At 40.2% G+C, this 18,354-nt stretch overlaps 1 protein-coding gene across 4 annotated transcripts in view; it reads right to left on the bottom strand.

Moving 5' to 3' along the window:
• Nucleotides 1-18,354, bottom strand: part of pcdh10a (protocadherin 10a) — a 46,431-nt gene that overhangs the window by 16,302 nt on the left and 11,775 nt on the right. For 2 of the 4 annotated variants that reach the window (XM_070872169.1, XM_070872168.1), the window contains exon 4: nt 4,259-4,558. In XM_070872169.1, coding sequence (XP_070728270.1) covers nt 4,259-4,558 — 300 coding nt within the window. Of the gene's footprint in view, nt 1-4,258; nt 4,559-10,795; nt 13,922-18,354 lie in introns of those variants that run through there. The other 2 variants (XM_070872182.1, XM_070872175.1) reach the window with 2 other exon arrangements.

Here is an 18,354-nt window from a genome sequence, read left to right as displayed (position 1 = left end):
TAAGTGGTGGAAGAGCTTCCAGGTGGGCACTGAGCACCTCAAGTCTCATCGCCAAGAGCATGCAGAAAGCAAGCGCAGGCAGCGGAAGACCAGACTCCCCACCCACCCTTTCCTTCAGCGACTGTCTGTCCCACCTGGTGACAGAGACTGTAATTCCCATAGTGTTATTGGACTGTTCAGTCACCTAAGAACTCACTTTTACAGTGGAAACAAGTCTTCCTCAATTTCGAGGGACTGCCTATGATGGTGATGTAGGTAACGCAGCAGCCAATTTGCACACAAACAAGCTCCCACAAACAGCAATGTGTCAATGACCAGATAATCTGTTTATTTGTTAATTAAGGGATAAATATTGGCCAGGACACCAGGGATAACTCCCCTGCTCTTCTTCAAAATAGCGCCATGGGATCTTTTACATCCAATTGAGAGAGCAGACAGGGCCTCGTTTAACATCACATCCTAAAGACAGCACTCCTTCAGCACTAAACTGAAATGTCAGCCTCAATTTTTTGGTGCTCAAGTCCCTGGAATGGGACTTGAACCTACAACCTTCTGACTCAGAGGTGAGAGTGCTACCCACTGAGCGACAGCTGACCACATGCTACCTGAACCACAGAGAACCTTTACAGGCAGCAAACATAGGAGACCTTTCATCTTATCATTCTAGTTTGGATTTCAACCCAGATGTCAGCATAAAAGACCACTGTCTATTCCACTATGCAACCATCTCTCTAACACAGACTAACTTCAATTAATGTACACACAATCACAATACCAGCATGGACATGATGAGCTGAATGGCCTCCTTCTGTGTCGTAATTTTTCTATGATTCTATGATTCTATAAGCCCTCCTCTCTTCTATGTCATTTTTTACTTTGAGCTATCATCCCTATTTTAGCCCACAATTACAAAATTGTTCTCCCCTATATCCATCTTTGGTGTGCTGGATTATGTTATGACAATCCAAGCCAAAAACAGCTGCATTTCTGATTCCAGATAAATGGACAAGTTGTTGATAAATGGATTAAACAAATGGCTAGCAAACTCGAACGCCGTATAAGAAAGAGGAACCTATTTGTTTGAAATAAGAGTGAGCACTCCAGTTGTGTTAAACCTGTAATCCATTTAAAATTATCTTATTAAATATAAATTGTGAGAGCACTTTACAATATTTACAATTTCAAGAGATTCCAAACCGAAAAAAAGTCTTTTTAATGCAATTAACTTCACAGAAGAAAACATTTGCAAAATTATAGGCCTCACAGGAATATGTAACTGAAGGCTTATTAATGAAGAAGGAGCTGAATACATTGGGACGTGCAAACCAATAAGATGCACCAGTTCAGACATGCAAAAAGCAAACTGCAGGTTTTCACAAATAAAACCACACATCACCTTTCAACATCTTAAACACTGCATACAAACAGTTAAAAGGCACAGTTCTATGTAGATTATGAAGATAAAAGAGCAAATATGTTGGTTTTTAAATGGGAAATATCAAGCATATAAATAGACTCTACGGCAGCAGCGTTAATGGAAAAAAGTATGGCAAGCCTGTTTCATTTGTTGACCAAACATTGCAACATGACGATGCAATCTTTATCAAAACATGTCAATGCATTGCTTGCATGTAATGCTTCCTGATGAAAGAATTGCTCAACTGTTCTGACTCTTCCTATCTGTGATAAAGGCAGGGAGGTAAATTCTTGCCATCGGTTTGAATTTTTTCTTTATTACTCATTATATGCGCTCACAGAGCTCTGCACCAGAAGCACTGAAGGTGAAAATCTACATCAGTGCCTCTTTTAATGTGTGGTTACGCAGGATAATGCGTATTTTTAATAGGCCAGTTATGGCTTAGGCTTTACTGCAACAGAAAATTTGTAGTTTAATTTGGCATCAGTATAGGTTTGGGCATCAGACCACCTCCATGAGATAGTTTCACACCACTTCAGCTTCACCTCAGTTGCGGTATCATTACAACAATTATAAAGTGAACTTACTAAGCTTTCATTTTAAAGTTAAATCATTCCCTGCCGATCCACTGAACTGCCTTTTAGTTCTGTTATTTTAAATTCAGTCTTTATGCCATTTTTTTCTTTTCTCCTCTCCTAGTTCATTGATTCCTTGATGGGTATGGTTCCTTGGGCACTGAGCACCCTGTGCTATCTTGCCTAAGTAGCCATTCTTCCTGTCTGAGCCCTGATAGGAAATATCATCTAGTTATTCGACCATGAACCATCCCTGCGCAGTTCAGTCCGCAGTCAATCTACACACAAGCACCTCTGCTAGGAATTAATGGAAAGTGAATAGGAGTGGAAGCCTTGATCTATTTTCATTAGGGGCATTAAGACGATTGTTGTACCTCACTGGCTGCTCAACTAAGATCAGCTATATCTGCACAGACCAGGAAATTAATCTGGGACATTCCTTGTTCATACAGTTCAACTACATACTGCTTTTATAAACAGAGCCATCCCCCAAGCCCACCTTTCAGTTTTTAATATCGCTAAAGATGGCCACCAGTTCATTGTTAACATTAAAAATTTTACGAGCATTTGGAGACCAATCAGCAGGCTGTTTAAGCATGTACATCCGATACACTGCTTGAACCTGATTTCAGAGCAGTGCAACACTGGTAGTATAACTCAGTGCAGTTTAAAAATACTTTAGAAAGTTAAAAGTGATATTTACTCTCATAAAGGCAATGGACATTAGATTAAATCTCTCTAAATGGCTGCTAATGGTGGGGGGGGGGGGGGGACACACACACATCAAACATGGCCACTGAATGTGTGTGGGGTACTGACCTCGTCAAAAATGGCCACCACTGCCAGGAAGTGACCTGGGCTGATAAGTGCCAAATAATATTTTTGCCACACAAGTGCTAGGCAATGACTGTCTCTAACGAGCAGGCATCTAACCACCGCCCCTTGACATTCAACAGCCTTATCATCGTCGAATCCCCCACTATCAACATCCGGGGGATCACCATTGACCAGAAACTTAACTGGACCAGCCACATAAATAATGTGGCAACAAGAGCAGGCCAGAGATTGGGTATTCTGTGGCTCACCTCTTGACTCACCAAAGCCTTTCCACCATCTTCAAGCCCCATATGTCAAGAGTGTGATGGAATACTCTCCACTTGAATGGATGAGTGCAGCTAAACAACACTGAAGAAACTCAATGCCATCCAGGACAAAACAGCACGCTTGATTGGCACCCCATCCACCACCTTCAACATTCACTCCCTCCACCACCAGCACACCATGGTTGCAGTGTGTACCATCTACAAGGTGCACTGCAGCAACTCACCAAGGCTTCTTCGATAGCACCTCCCAACTCCGCGATCTCTACCACCTAGAAGGACAAGGGCTACAGATGCTTGGGAACACCGCCATCTCCAAGTTCCCCTCCAAGTCACACACCATCCTGACTTGGACGTATATTGCCTTTCCTTCATCGTCACTGGGTCAAAATCCTGGAACTCCCCCCCTAACAGCACTGTGGGAGTAGCTTCACCACAGGGACTGCAGCGGTTCAAGAAGGCGGCTTACCATCACCTTCTCAAGGGCAATTAGGGATGGGCAATAAATGCTGGCTGTGCCAGCGATGCCCACATCCCATGAAATAATAAAAAAATACAAAAGCTGAGAAAATGTTTTTGCCCTTGCATCAATCTCATCCTGACCAGCACAAACAAAAACAAATTGTGAAGAAAACCACTAAATTTGCAGTACAACTCCAGAATGATGGCTCGATCTGCCTCGAAGGCACAGCACTGGGAGGTAATCTGGAGGTGGCAGTCTCATTCTGCTTTGGTTTGACAGCACATAGAGTATACTTCCAGTGCTGTGTCAAATCTGGTTGGAGATGTACCAATGGCTCCTTTCACCTCCTGAGTACTTTTTACATGTACTCAGAGTTGGTTTCAATGTGTGGACACTCCCATCTGCACTTTCAATGCACTTAACATTTTGACTTCAAATAAACTGCTTAAATTTTTGTGGATTCAGGTTTCTGGTTCAGCTTGATGTTCAATTCTGCTATTAAGCTTCATTAAAAAAAAGTTAATTTACTTCCTCTTTAATATAATACAGAGAATTTGAATAGCCAGGTTCCAAGATGTTATTCAATATTCATGGCAGGCAATATCATTAAAGTCCACTTCAAATTCCCTGCAGGAATTTATTTTTCATCTAAAGAACAAGGTAAATTGATAACCAGCGAATTTTTGATTGAATAAATACTCACTTAAATATGGCGGCTTGTAAGGCGCACGTGTGTTGGGCAGAAGTGCATCATATTCTTTCTTTTCCAAATTAGATGGATGTGTTTTTTCTTTTCCAAATGTAGAGAAGGATTTCTCCCCAGTCTGCTCTGGGGCTTCATAGACCTCGGTGTCAGGCACAGAGTCCATGCCAGGGACGTGCAGATTGCTGCGGTAATCAGGACCCTGGCGGCCATCTGTGGGTACAAAGGTGGGCATCCAGCATCGGTCTGAGTGTCCCAGCGCTTTACACTCTTCTGTGCAATTGGAAAAGAGGTCAGCGCCTACAAAAAGAAAATCAGAATAAAACAACATTACATTGTGATATTAGGAACACTAACCTTCCACTGAGGAGTGCAGAATATCATTTCTATATTAGTTAAGAAGGTTCTGACAGGTCGTAGGATACATGTCAATATTTCACCAGAGTCTCCAGTATATTTGCTCCCACCACAGTCCTCCAGTGCTCGAGGCAAATTTCCACAATTTGTCTTTAATTCTGTTCTGCACACTGAAATAAGCATTAAACGGGAAGGTTCCACAAAGTGATTTTCCCTCCAGCTAATCTTTCTCCCCATGGTATAGTGAACAAAGGTCTTCCAAATGCAACACTACACTCAGAAGTGCAGGGCCAAGGGCATTTTAAAATTCTAATGAACCCTTCCTCTAGATAATAGCGCCCATAGATTTTCCTATTATGAATTTTTGCAACCTTAAACATGTATTTTTAAAGGGTCTCTACCCTGCTTGCTGATGCAGACAAGCAGAAAGGTCATGTTTGTGTCCTGCTCACTGGTGATGCTGTTGGAGGAAGTCTTTCACTATGTCTCTCATTTATGCATGAAAACTCTTTTACAGTTATACCCAGAGTGACTAAATGCAGAGATATTGCAGGCATCACTGACAGTGGAACAGTTTTAATCACAGATAAGGGCTGCATGCTCCTACAGCTTTAAGATATAAACAACACTAATGAGCTGACGTCAGGCACCAGTGAAACTGCCTTGTTAGCTTATCTGTTACAAGGCAAGCCACAAGGACTGGTGTGACACAGATTTCAAAGTCAGATTGGGCACTGATTTACACTGATATGACTGCAGTTATACAAGTACGTAATGCATGGCTTCGAATTAATTTATTTTAAATATGTAAATGATTTTTACGCTCACCATGGTGATTGATGTCAGTGGTGGGAACATGTCCACTTAGACAACCTTCTATTCTGCCTCAAACAATGTCCCTAATCTCCTTTTTCAGAAGAGTGTCAATGTAATATTCTTATTCTTAAGCAAGCTACATCTCCACATCTTTGTGACTTCTCTAAAGCATTGCTGCCCTAGAAATGGACACAGGAGATAGACCAATCCTCAAGCATGTTATGATATTGTGGGCCTAAAATATAACTTCGGCGGGAGTGCAAAAATGACAGTGGTGGATTGGATGCCTGTTATACACCCCGTCCAGTTTCCCTTTCCATTGGGGTATATAATAGGCAGTCGATCTCCTATCACCAGTTTAGTGCCCCTGTCGAAGCTGAATTTCACACCATGTGGCTTCACAACTTGCAATGTTGTCTGGGTTGCTATGTTGATTCCTCATAATATACAGGAACCGACACTAAATTAATCCGTGATTTAACTGCCATTTTCTCCCGAGCAACAGTGTACATGGATTGCTTCATAATTCAGGGCGACTGCTGATTTGTTGCTAAATTTACATCCATACTCATTTATATTCAATTTCCATTTCATAGTATAATAACACCAACAATAATGAGATTGCGAATTGAGTGAATTGCCTTGCACTCTGAATTCCCACCTAAGATGAACTGGGTTAAGATTGCCCAAAATTGTTTCAGTTTGGAATTTTTAAATTTATGTAAGAACTAAGAGGTAAGTGAAGAATACTTGTGGAACAAAAATGCGGGGATAAGTGGAATGTAAAGTAATTATATTGAAGTTCTTTTATAATGGCTCAGAATTTGCGGTCCTGATGATGGAGATCTGGCAGTGTAAGCTGTCATTTCGCCTTCGAAACTGACCGCAACTTCAGGATTTAGCACATGTGCAGCCTGAATTTGCGGTCTGACATTCACTGGCGCCAGCACCCTAACCCACACCCATCCCGCCCCCGCGCCCGTACCTGACCCCACCAGAGCCAGCAATCAGTGAAATCTCTTAAATCATGGAAACTGATGAAAACTTTGGCTCTTCCACAGTAAGTACGCTGTTAAATTCCCCACTGTAAGTTAGGCCCTTTTGGATTAGGTGTAACTGGAGTTTTAACAGCATAATGACTGCTGAACAAGGGTTATGGCCCTAAGATACTCATTTTAATTTTGTTCAGTGACAACTGTGTCCATTTTAATAAAACTTAACATTTTTAAGAAACTTTAAAAAAATAAAAGTTTGTTCATCTTTATCTCAAGTTTGCCTTTTTCCCATGTGTGAGCCCCAATCTTTGTTTTGCTCTCGCTACCATTTTTTAAAAATTAGCATTTTGAGAGCTTACCCACTTCCTGGTTCGTGGTCAGTGAGAAATCTGCGTTTTGATTGGCTGCTTACACTGCTTGTGAACATCATGCAGTTCTTCGCTGGGAACCCCCATCAACTTCCATTGATTTGAATTATGTGTCAATACCTGAAATTCTCGACACAGAGATTACAAGATCTTTGTGCGAAGCTTATTTTGGGGCCAGCAGCGAATGCCTTTGCTTCACGCTGATCGCAAATTCTGTGTCATTACTTCCTCCAGTAGACAGAAACTTCTGTTAGCAACCATTTCGGAAACTTTATTTATATCAGCAACAAGGTGATAATAGACGCAAAGACAAGGTCACAATTTAGGTTGGCTATTCCAAGAAAAAAAATCAAGAGATGCAGAAGCAATCTGTGGAGACAACTTTGAAAAAGTATGCAATGACGGCTCTGAACTTTCTCCCTGTAATTTTTAACACTTCCATATTTTTTTCTCCGATTGAACAGAGATGCACTTTTTTTTCAATGATCACAAATTATACTGAATCCCTCTTTACATCAAAGTTGGTGAGATCAAATCCCACTTACTGCATGCTGTAAGCTATAATTAATATCTAATCCATAAGATTATAACCCATTTGAAATCAGAATCTTATAATGGAAACTTTAGGCAATAATCATTTTAAGATTGAAATGTCACAATACTCAAACCAGGCGATGAACAGACTACATGATATCAGATCAAATTTTGATGGTCTTAAACAACAACTTACATTTCGATAGTACCTTCAATGTTTCACAGAGGTGTGAAGAAGAAAAGATAAATATCAAAATGAGTAACAGTTTCCTAGCTCTACTAGTGGCTCAGTTGTTAAAGATGGCAAGTAGCTGTGGTATAGAAACTAAAATATTCCTACTTCAGCTGCAAAATTAGTTCACCTGAGCCAGTTGGGATACTGCAGATGACCTCAGCAACCATGTGCGACAAAGACTAATAATCAGCTAGAGCTGCCCCTTCTGGTTACTATCCAATGACCTCTGCTGGAAATTGTGTGTGTGTTGACATTAGGTGAAGTCTGGATTGAGCTTAATTATAATGTCCCCATGGTCAAATGGTTTACCAACAATGTCTAAGTTCATAGATGAAAAACAGCCACTTGAGTGAGGCACTAGAGGCTAATCCAAATTAAGCAGCTGAATCCTCCAAAGTCTCATGGGATTTATCACCAAATTTTGCTCTACATCTTCAATTTTCTCCATCTCGCATGAAGATGGTAATTCTTGTTAGGGTGTTATCGCCCAGGTACTGGCAGATCTCTAGTAACTAGCCCAACTGGCCGATCTCCAACACCAATTTCTCCCCTCCTTTCCTGAAGGTAGTTACTCATGTTGGAATGTTCAATGGGTGCTAGCAGCCCTCATTTACCTCACACAAGTGTCCATTATTCATGAGAAATGAATATTATAGATCATTCAACTATTGGGCATCAGTCCTGTCCTTATCTAATGTCCACATGAAGGCACATCCTAGCAGGAGCCAATGGGTAGTGATCAGAAATGGAATCCATGGCTTTTTCACCTCTTCCTAGCTCAGGATGTCTGAGACCAATTTTAGCACTCTTACAACCGTGCCAGCTGAGATCAGCTAACCCATGCTATTAAATTGGATCTGCTGTATCAGTTATGTTCTGATGTTATGCACTGAGACCTGATGTTCAGGCACCAAACCTGTACATAGCCCAGTCCCTCACTGGGTGTAAGTGGCCATCAATTTGTGTGACCTTAGGCACAGAAGTAATTTGTAGCATTTTAACTCATACCATGGTTGAGACCAACGAATTCGGTACAATGCATCAAATGTGGGACCATCTGGGTCTGTGTGTACGGGTACCACACCACAATGTGCATTTATACAGTGAGTCATCAAAAGAGCCTCAAATGTAACTTTTAACCAGAATTATTCCTATTAGGGGCTCTGAAATCCACTGTGGATGTTAATATTCTTCAAATTTGTTTTCATCCAGTTTCTTTAAGTACACCTTTCAGAACACAGTACAGTAAGCTTTAAAAGTAAAAATAAACTTTATTAGCTTTAACAGCTTTAGACTTGACAAAAATGAAGGACAAAAAAGTGCAAGATTAACCTCAATCATTCTGCTAAACACTCACAAGTTACAAGGAATAGCTTGCAGTGAAGGGAGGAAGTAAATGTGTGGACACTTGAAAAGATACATACTTACCCTTATTTTCCCTTACTTTCTTTAAATATGTGTTATATTTCCCCCTTCCCTTCTCTTCATTAGGTTTATCTAGACTGTACAACATGTCCTAGGATGGGGGCAAAATTGCCCCTGCCTTGATTGGGGGGCAGTAACCTTCCGGGGCCGGGACTTTTAGTGCCCGGTGCAGGTGTCCCGCTGCCGCCGCTGAATTGGGCTTACCGCCCCTCAATGGAAACGTAGTGCTATTGCCAGCACATCACTTCTTTAGTGTCCCGGGGCACAACAGGGGCAAAATGTTCAGCGCTATGCAGATGCTCCGGGTAGAGCAGGCGTGCTTCAATGCCCCTCCATTTTGCTACAAGTAGAGTGCCACGGCATACTCTGCACGGCCTCTGATGGCCACCACTAGGCCACCAGGGCAGCGTGCGACCGGGCCAGCAGCCCGGCACCCAAGACAGAGCGGACCATGCTAGGGCCGTCATGGTCGAGCCAACCCGAGCGTTGGCCGACAAAAAAAGATGGTGGCCCAGGGAGATGGCACCCACCCAATTTAATTACCACCCGAAAGCGGATGTCGAAGCTAGCGTGTGCCAGCAATTTCCCCCACGGGGCCGTAAGATGTCGGCACGGGATGGTGAGGGGTCACCGTGTACAGCGATGATGTCATCGCCGGTTGCGCGATGGCCCACAACTTCCTGAGCAATGTCCCGGGAGGCGGTAGTGCGCCGCTACTCTGGGCAAAAACTGCCCCGTAGACGCTAACGGGGCTATAAGAAGGGGCAATTTTGCCTCCAATTTCCCAATAGCATGCTTGCTCCAGTCATCAGCGGGTATACAATAATAAATGGTGGTAATTGACCATCTGATATAATTTCCCTCTCTGTCATGGTAGAGCATCTGGTCTTTACTTGAAAAATCCTTAATTTTGTAATCGCTACTTTCTTTACACAAAAGTCCTTGGTTTAAATGATCTCGTTAGGTTACACAAGTTCGCCAGTTCAGTCAAAAAGAAGTGTGCCAGAAATTCTCATAATATCAGGCAGAAAGAGGGGATCCTTGGAAAGTATATCCACTCGCCAGCACAGACCAGAACATAATTGAATATTAGTTAAAGCATTATTTAAATATTTGTTGCTAGGGACTGTGTGAAGAATAAAAAGACAAGTGTTGATTAGTTTGTAAACAAACCAACTACATTCAAATTATTGGTAGCTAGTGGACATGGTCTATAGTGAGATTACTGCCTTCATCCTTTTCAATGAAATGTCATCCTTCCAAGCTCCAAAGAGAAGTTTTCAACAAAGGATTTCAGTGGAAAGCATTTCAAAAATAAATCTGTGGAATACTTTAATGCCAAGCCATCAAGATCACATCTCAAGTCCTTTACATTAAAGTATGCACACCTACAATTATTGTTTTCCTTAATCCTCAGACATGTAATCCTACAGTTACTTCCTCCTTTGGGTGCTTTGCAACTATACGGTATTTTGTACTAAAAATGATTTCACTCAACATTTACTGTAACCTTTAGGTAGTTTACATTTAAAACATTTCATCTTATTTACTCGTCCTTTTAGGTACTTTAGAGTAAAAATACCAGTTGACCTCCTGTCACCTTGCACATGGAAAATCAAGATCATGTGTAGTTTCTCAGATGAAGCAGGATTAGAGGGCGGGTGATAATTGGACCAGGGCATACAGATATCATTCAGTCCCCATTTTCAAATTCTACATTCGGTCCTTAATTTTTATTAAATGTTCCGATATATTATAAATGAAAACTGACTGTGAAAACTAGTCACTCTTTAATTGCACCCTCCCACTTTGCTGCAGTGCCTCCACAGGGGATGAGGTGTAGCTCCAAGAATAATACCAGAACTCAGAGGTTATACATATCTAGGAATATTGAACAGTTTGGGTCTCTTTACTCTAGAAAAGAGAAGACTGAGGGATGAAGATTATGAAGAGGTTTGAGAGGGCATATGCAGAGAGATTGTTTCCACTTACAGGCGAGACCAGGACTAGGGGGTATAAATATAAGATAGACACTGATAAAGCCAATAAGGAATTCAGGAGAAACTTTACCCAGAGAGTGATTAGAACGTGGAACTTGCTACCACAAGGAGTAGTTGAGGCAAATAGTATAGATGCATTTAAGGGGAAGCTAGGCAAGCATATGAGGGAGGAAGAATATGTTAATGGGGTTAGATGAAGAAGGGTGGGAGGAGGTTCATGTGGAGCATAAATACCGGCACAGACCTGTTGGGCTGAATGGCTTGTTTCTGTGCTGTAAATACTTTGTAATACAAGATAAGAAGTTTACAGAGGCAGTTTCAATTATAAATGTGGACATAGAAATTTAAAATAGAAAAGGAATTGTGCACAGAAAAGATCTTTAATATATTATAAATTCAACCCAAGCTTCACCATCTCTTTCCAATACAGGTACTTTATATAGAGAATCCTTAACCAAACAGATACGTATTCTTTTATCCAAAAATTAATCCAACAGAAGTGAAAAAGTGGTAAAAAGCTATTCATACAGTAACCTCGCTCTCACGTGGCACTTGCTCTCAAGCTACACTGCCTGTATTCAAAAATGTTTCGACTCAAAATTGACAATTTTCACTCATTTATTACATCATGTCGGAAATTGCATGAACCCAGCATAAATAAAAGCAATTGACTCTGAACGTGTGGAAAATCTGACCCTTGCTTTTCATGAAACAGCAATACTAGGATGTGACCTTTTCACTTAGAAGGATAGTAATTTTATTATTTAAATATGTATGGCAAAGTATGCACTGACTTTTGATTTCATTTTGCTTTCAATGTTCCAGATTCTTGAGCATTAAAATGTTGCATTTCTGTAAAGTCCACACAAACTATGCAGTACAGTCCTTAAAAGATTTAAAGAGGGATCTTACACTGAGCTTTCTGTACATTCATTGTTTGAGGATCACAATTTTAACTGCTACTAGATGTATATAGCACCCTTTGAAAACACTGTACAGCACTGTAATTCCTAAAGGAACTAACAGCATCTAGTTATAGAGAAGGTTCTGCACCAACATTTTTTTTATTTTAAGACTACAACAAAATTCGCCAGATATTGAGGTCGCATAATACCATTAAAAAACAGTTATTCATTTTTGCAATGAAAATAACACTGTTATCCACCCTGTGACGAATTGTAATTTCTCTTTTTTTTACTTTAACAAAGGTAGCTTTTTTTTTAAGTTGATAAATCAAAGAGTTGTTTTTGTTACCATTGGGAATTTCAAGCAACAGATCTTGGTAAGTCTTGGCGCAACTCAGTCAGAAACTTCGACCACGATGGCGCCTCTTCATGAGGTGGAACAATCTGGAATCAGCAGCACTACTATTTTTTCCTCAGTTTGTAGTTGAAGTTAAAAAAAGGAACTGAGTGATGCAATGTGTCAGACATAGGCCCTTCACCTCTGATACTTGGGTTCCTGGGTTCAAACCCCACCCAGACCAATAAGGTGAAATTCTCCTCTGTCTACTGGCAATAAGAGCACTGTGTTAAATGATTTGTTTTTAAGCAGTCTCAAACAGTTCCTAGTGGGCACAGACCCACAGAAGAAAACTGCCCTAATTTGGCAATCTTACTCAGAGAAATGCGAAAAATTAAAAAATATTGCCTTGAAGAATTAGTGCTAATGTATACTGTTGATGCAGAGTACAGGGAGTTTTACTTTGCATTTAACTATGCCGAACTTGATTTGGGAGTAACCGACAGAGTACCCAATATTGAAGTGTTCCATTCCCAAATATAAACATCACTTACTTTGATGAAGACAAAAGTCACAAAAATATTAAGTTGATTCCCTGGTTGCTAAGTTGCTAAATTTGCTGCCCGATGTGGAACTGAGTCACACAGACTAGGAAAGTATCAGGCTTGATTCCTGGTCAGTGCTGAGCAAGATGATCTCAACCAGAATGGCAAAGCAGGTGTCCCAGTTGGCCTCAGCAAAGCTGAGGTGAGAAGGTTAAAAATAAAATCAGCCTAGTGCCTGCATGTGGTTGCTATCCTGTAACTGTTGTAAGGTATGTTTGTGGACCTTGAGTGAAGATATGATCAGGCTCAGCTCTGATGTTCCCCCATGCTCAAATAGTTTCCTGGTATTTACAGCTGAGGCTCACACAAAGAATAGCCAGTGTGACGAGATACCAGATGACCACCTATGCCTGTGCAACACCGCAGCATAGGTCAATCAATAGGCAGGGAAGAGAGATTTGAAAGGGGACAGCCAAAAAGATATAAAGGGTGAAGAAAGATACAATTGGTGGCAGACGATGTCTCTGCCTCACTAATGATATTGTTTGATATACTTGTGTTTACAAACCGAATTGTAAGGCAACAATGTTCCTTTAGAGCTTCATTTTACATGCTGGCAATACGATTGCCATGTGAGAGCTTCTCCTGCCATCTCATACTTAGGTTAATCACTCATTTTAAGAGTTTTTCCTTTGGCATATAAAATTTGACCTTAAGAGGGCTCCACTGTAAAATGGTAAGCGACCTTTCAGCATAAGTAGGGTGATCCTGTCCTTTAACGATACCAAGGACAATCAAGGCAGCTCAAGCAGTTTCATGCTTCATTCCCAACCAGAAATTCACATGTTCCGAGTCCCAGGGCTGCCTGTCACTCGAAATCAGTTGCCTCAGTTGGTTGAGCTTCATCAGTTTCCCGACCAGACCCCCTAGAGGAAGCGCTATGTGGAAGTGAGGGATTCCATTCTCGGGGAGGGAGTGTGGAGGGAAGTGAAAGAGAGAGAAGTGTCATTGTCCAACGCACCCTGCTCAAATCGCACCTCCTGCCAGCCGCTCACAGAGCTGCATTGACGGCAGTCGTGGAGAAGTCTGCATCCTGGACCGTCCTGCTCTCCCCCAGCTGGAGGAGGATGCATCTCGGTGAACGGCCTGCAAGGGGAGAAAGACAGGAAAAAAATGGAAAGAACATTTTAAATAACTGGGGGCACCTTATTATTGGGAGAACTTTACATGATAAAATCACAGTGGAATTCGCTAATCAATGTTCATTAAGGTCAGACCTTAATGTGAATAACAATTGAAGACTGACATAACAAAGAAAATTTTAGTTTTGAAGAAAAAGTTCACCATCAAGGCACTTAAAAAAAAAAATGAATTCAAAAAGGTTATGAATCAATTTAATTATTTTTCTGGTTACTTTTGCGAATTTCTAATTTGTTTTTACATATTTAGATTTAAAAGGTCCCCCTGCTGATGGCACCATTGATGGAACTTTACAAGAGGAATTGCTGTGTCTGACAGTGTAAGGGCATTGTAATGATATACAAGCAGTTGTGATGACAAAATGTACCAACATGCTGATGTTACTCAGCTGTAGGACACCATAAGAAATTTATTTTGTTCTAAGAGATGTATAAGGATTAAGATATTTTTGTGTATATTTGCAAATGCCAGAATCTTACTCAGTTCAGGCCACTCAGTGGACGGTCCATTTACAAAATAGCAACAAACAAGTACAGAGACATAAAACATCCATCTGCGCATCTGTTCTGCCATTTTACATATCCCACTGTACATTTCCCCTCTCGAGCGGCAGAAGTTAACCTGAGATAGACCTTCAGTATCTCAGGTCTGAAGGAAACGCAGCTTGCTAAGATTACAAAACCACACCTGCTTAAGAACTGCTATGATGTGCTGAAGCACTTTAACCACTAGTGGCAAATGAGTGACAAGTGCAAACTGTAACAACAAAGATATTTGAAGTTTAAAAATATGAAGTCGGTATCTCTTCAAAAGCAATCCTCCCATTGTTTATATGATCAGCACTTAGCATTCAGACATATTCCAAAAAGAATGAGATTTGAAATTGAATAAGGCGTCTCCATTTTCAGAAATGAAATTTTCTAATAAGATTCAGTTACCCACAAAAGGTTTGGCTTAAAACAAAAGTGATCACATCTCGGGTGATCGTAAAATTGATCCATTTTGTCTGTCAAATTGCGAGTTAGTACAAATAGAGGAACTGAACAGATGTATATAATATAATTTTATACCAGATAAAATGGCTCTGTCGCCAATCCACCAGTGCTCATGCTACTGAAGCGCCTAGAGCCATGTAATTAAACCGAGCTCTCTATTTACAACCTGCCTCTTCTTTCCTCTGGGACTTCTACTGAGGAGATTTATCAAGCACAATAAAAAATAAAGTCCGTGCCTACAGAAGCCGGTAGAACACTTACTCTTCTTACAAGCTTCTTTCAGATATCACAGTCGCATCACCAAAGAAAAGGGCAATGGCACTGAGAAAAAACGTCGATGCAGAAATGAAGCCATGAAAACTGAGCCTCACCACCATATGGCTGACGAGCACAAAGCAAAAAAAAACAGGAAATGACAGCAGGCAACTCTGCACAGATCTAAGTGTTTTTGTTACCAGACTGTGCCCTCCCAACGATAAATTTTACACTTTCCATGTGATTATAAGTTGTTTATCAAGCGGAGAGATAAGGGTCAAATATCTGCGTGACAGAAGGGAAATTGGCTAGGGAAATAGCTCGAGTATAAGCTGCAAGGAAAGGGCTGAAAGTGATACCATGCAGTTTGCTGAGTACCATATTTCATAGAATATAATCACGGGGTTAAGTGTTTTACACAAAATTCATCATCCAGAGTATATTAAACAGATCATTTTTTGTGAGACCTGTAAGAATTGAAGCCAAGCCCACAACATTCCAATCGGAAAGATTTTCTAAGCGGTTATAATGTCAAAAGTCACTGATACATGAATAATAGTTCAGCTCCAGGTGACTGGAGGAGAATAATTCTGTTTGAATAGAAATACATACCAAAGAAGACACAATTAGAAGCATTTTGCAGGTTATTTTGCTAATATCCTAATTTTGCCTAGCTTGTACCATTTTTATTGAGGTTGGACTCTCCTGTTACAAAATGGCAGTACTCATATGCAGTGGAAAAGCATTACCTCTAATCCTGTATTCAACCACACTGCATATCTCGCTGTGCATTTTACTTCAATAGAATTGGATTGCAAGTCAGTGACTGCTGCTTGCTTATGACAAAAAGTATGTAAAGTACCTGGCAACTGGCAATTTAATGGAAGGTGTATGCATCCTAATGAATTCCACATCTAATACCTAGTAATGTAATGGGAGAGCAGCAGGATACATCCTGACAGAAGTGCTTCTATTTGGTTTCTGGTAGTATTTGGTAGAGTCAATCCTGTTTGATCCAAGGAATGCAGCTTAAAATAACAATGTATACTGGGTTCATATTTACCTTCACAATAACATTTGAACACTGGACATTCAAAACTCAAATCAACCCAAAGTTTAAAGAAAAATGTGTATCCTCACCACTACTATTACATTGATCCTATCCATTGTCTAATTATCATTCTGTCTGTAGCTAGGACTGATAACTTACATTACCTCATTCACATGCATTTAGTGACCTGATAGATCAATGTAATTTTAAATTTACAGTTTGACAAAATACTATGTCAGAAGCAGCCAAAATTGTGTTTCTTTTAAAAAATACATTCCTTTCCTATTGAATATTGTACATTTATACCTTTATAAAGAGAGCTTTGTTGCGGTGCAATCAGCATGCCAATCAAAGCAAATTCAAAGAGAGATCCAGTATAGCACCATTAGCTCAGCAAGATGGATTAGCCGATTAGAACATTTATTTTGCTACATGGAATGGACTGGAATGATATTATCAATTTAGCAATAATGAATGAGATTGCGCTACAATTTGTCTCAGCAAGCAGACAGAACTCACTGTACACTGCCATGAGAACAGCTTGCTTGTATTCAAAGCATATTTGTTCACTAAGCCTACCATATGTAGCTAAGTGCCTCCACTGCAGAAGAATAGAAGAGTAAAGCAGGAGATAAAGGAAAACTATAATCGAAAAGAATAAAGACAAAAACAAAGCAAAGGAGCATTAAGGGATGAAATGCCAATGGTAGTTTTGGTATTGAGGTTATTAAATGAAACTTGGTTTCATTGTTACTGAGCTCCCCCTGGCTATTAAAACTAGTGGAGTACTGTTTGTATTTAAGGGATGTGTATTCAAGCAAAGAAATAAGGTACAGTGCTTTAATGAGAAATAAATAGGCATATAAATCTACAGCCCAGCAATAAAACATGGATGTTTTAAAATCAATTGAAATTACAATGGTTTCATAAATTAAAATTAAGAAAACATTTCAGAATATGAAATAACACATTCTTAAGGGAGAAAAATGTAGTTAACCAACTCTTGTTACATTATACTGCACATTCGTAATGAATATTGATGATTATTTACAGGAATATAATTCTGCAACCAAAAATATTTGTGTCAAATAATGCAGAATGGAATTTTATATACCAACCTCCTTGCACTAATTTATTATTGAATATTTTTCACAAGATCCATTTCTTGAAAATAACTATTAAAGTACACCTTGCTCACTGCTGTTTGCTATTCTGAGCTATCTACACCTGCCAGCTTATTAAAGTAAGTACTTTTGATATGACAGTACAACTCTGTATCACAGAACAGGCAACAGCGCTCTGTGATGGGTGATCCCCACAGAATAAACCCATTATGTCTTTACAAAAAACTTAAATAAACTCATAAAATAAGTCAACATGAGGCACATATGAGACACACAATGGGACTAGATGGCTTTTGGAAAAATAAATCATAAGTGATTAGGGTATAGAGTTCACTCGTCCTTTGGGTTCATGAGGTAAATACCTGACATCACTGCTTGATTTACTTATCACTTAAAGTACTCCCACCATTATAGATCCTCTACGTAAGCCGACTTAAAAAAAATAAAATCTGGCTAGTCGGCCAACTTAACACAAGAAGCTGATAATTATTATTACTTTTACACTTATTAACAGAAGCACGGCAGTTTGAAGTATTTTTCATTCTGAGGAACGGTGTGGCTAATTGATTAATCTGTATGGAGAAACACACCTTGGTTCTGTTTGACACGGAGGCAGATGCTATTGACGTGTGCTTGTCACTGCATGTTCTATTGGCAGGCGCTTGTCTATGTAAATACAAAAGTGTTTTCTTACATGCAGCTGGAGCCCAGTGGGTCTTCCGCTGAAAAGAACGGCTCGATTGACGTGGGTTTTACCGGTGGCAAACCATGAGACAATCGCTTGCCAATATCTGTGGGGCGATAATCCATTTGAAAACAGTAGCAAAGGGTTGCATCAGACATGTGTAAACAGACAGCGCCCCTTTCAGCTTTTGCATGTCGCACATACATACAAGCAGGCACGGATCAAACCCGCGCAGCATTCACGTTGGTCGTTTCAAATTGAATTGAGAG

This window comes from Pristiophorus japonicus, chromosome 2 (assembly GCF_044704955.1).
Source record: "Pristiophorus japonicus isolate sPriJap1 chromosome 2, sPriJap1.hap1, whole genome shotgun sequence".
In the NCBI taxonomy this organism is placed as follows: Eukaryota; Metazoa; Chordata; class Chondrichthyes; family Pristiophoridae; genus Pristiophorus; species Pristiophorus japonicus.
Note: the sequence above shows the minus strand (reverse complement) of the source record. Positions and strands in the feature narration are given on the sequence as shown.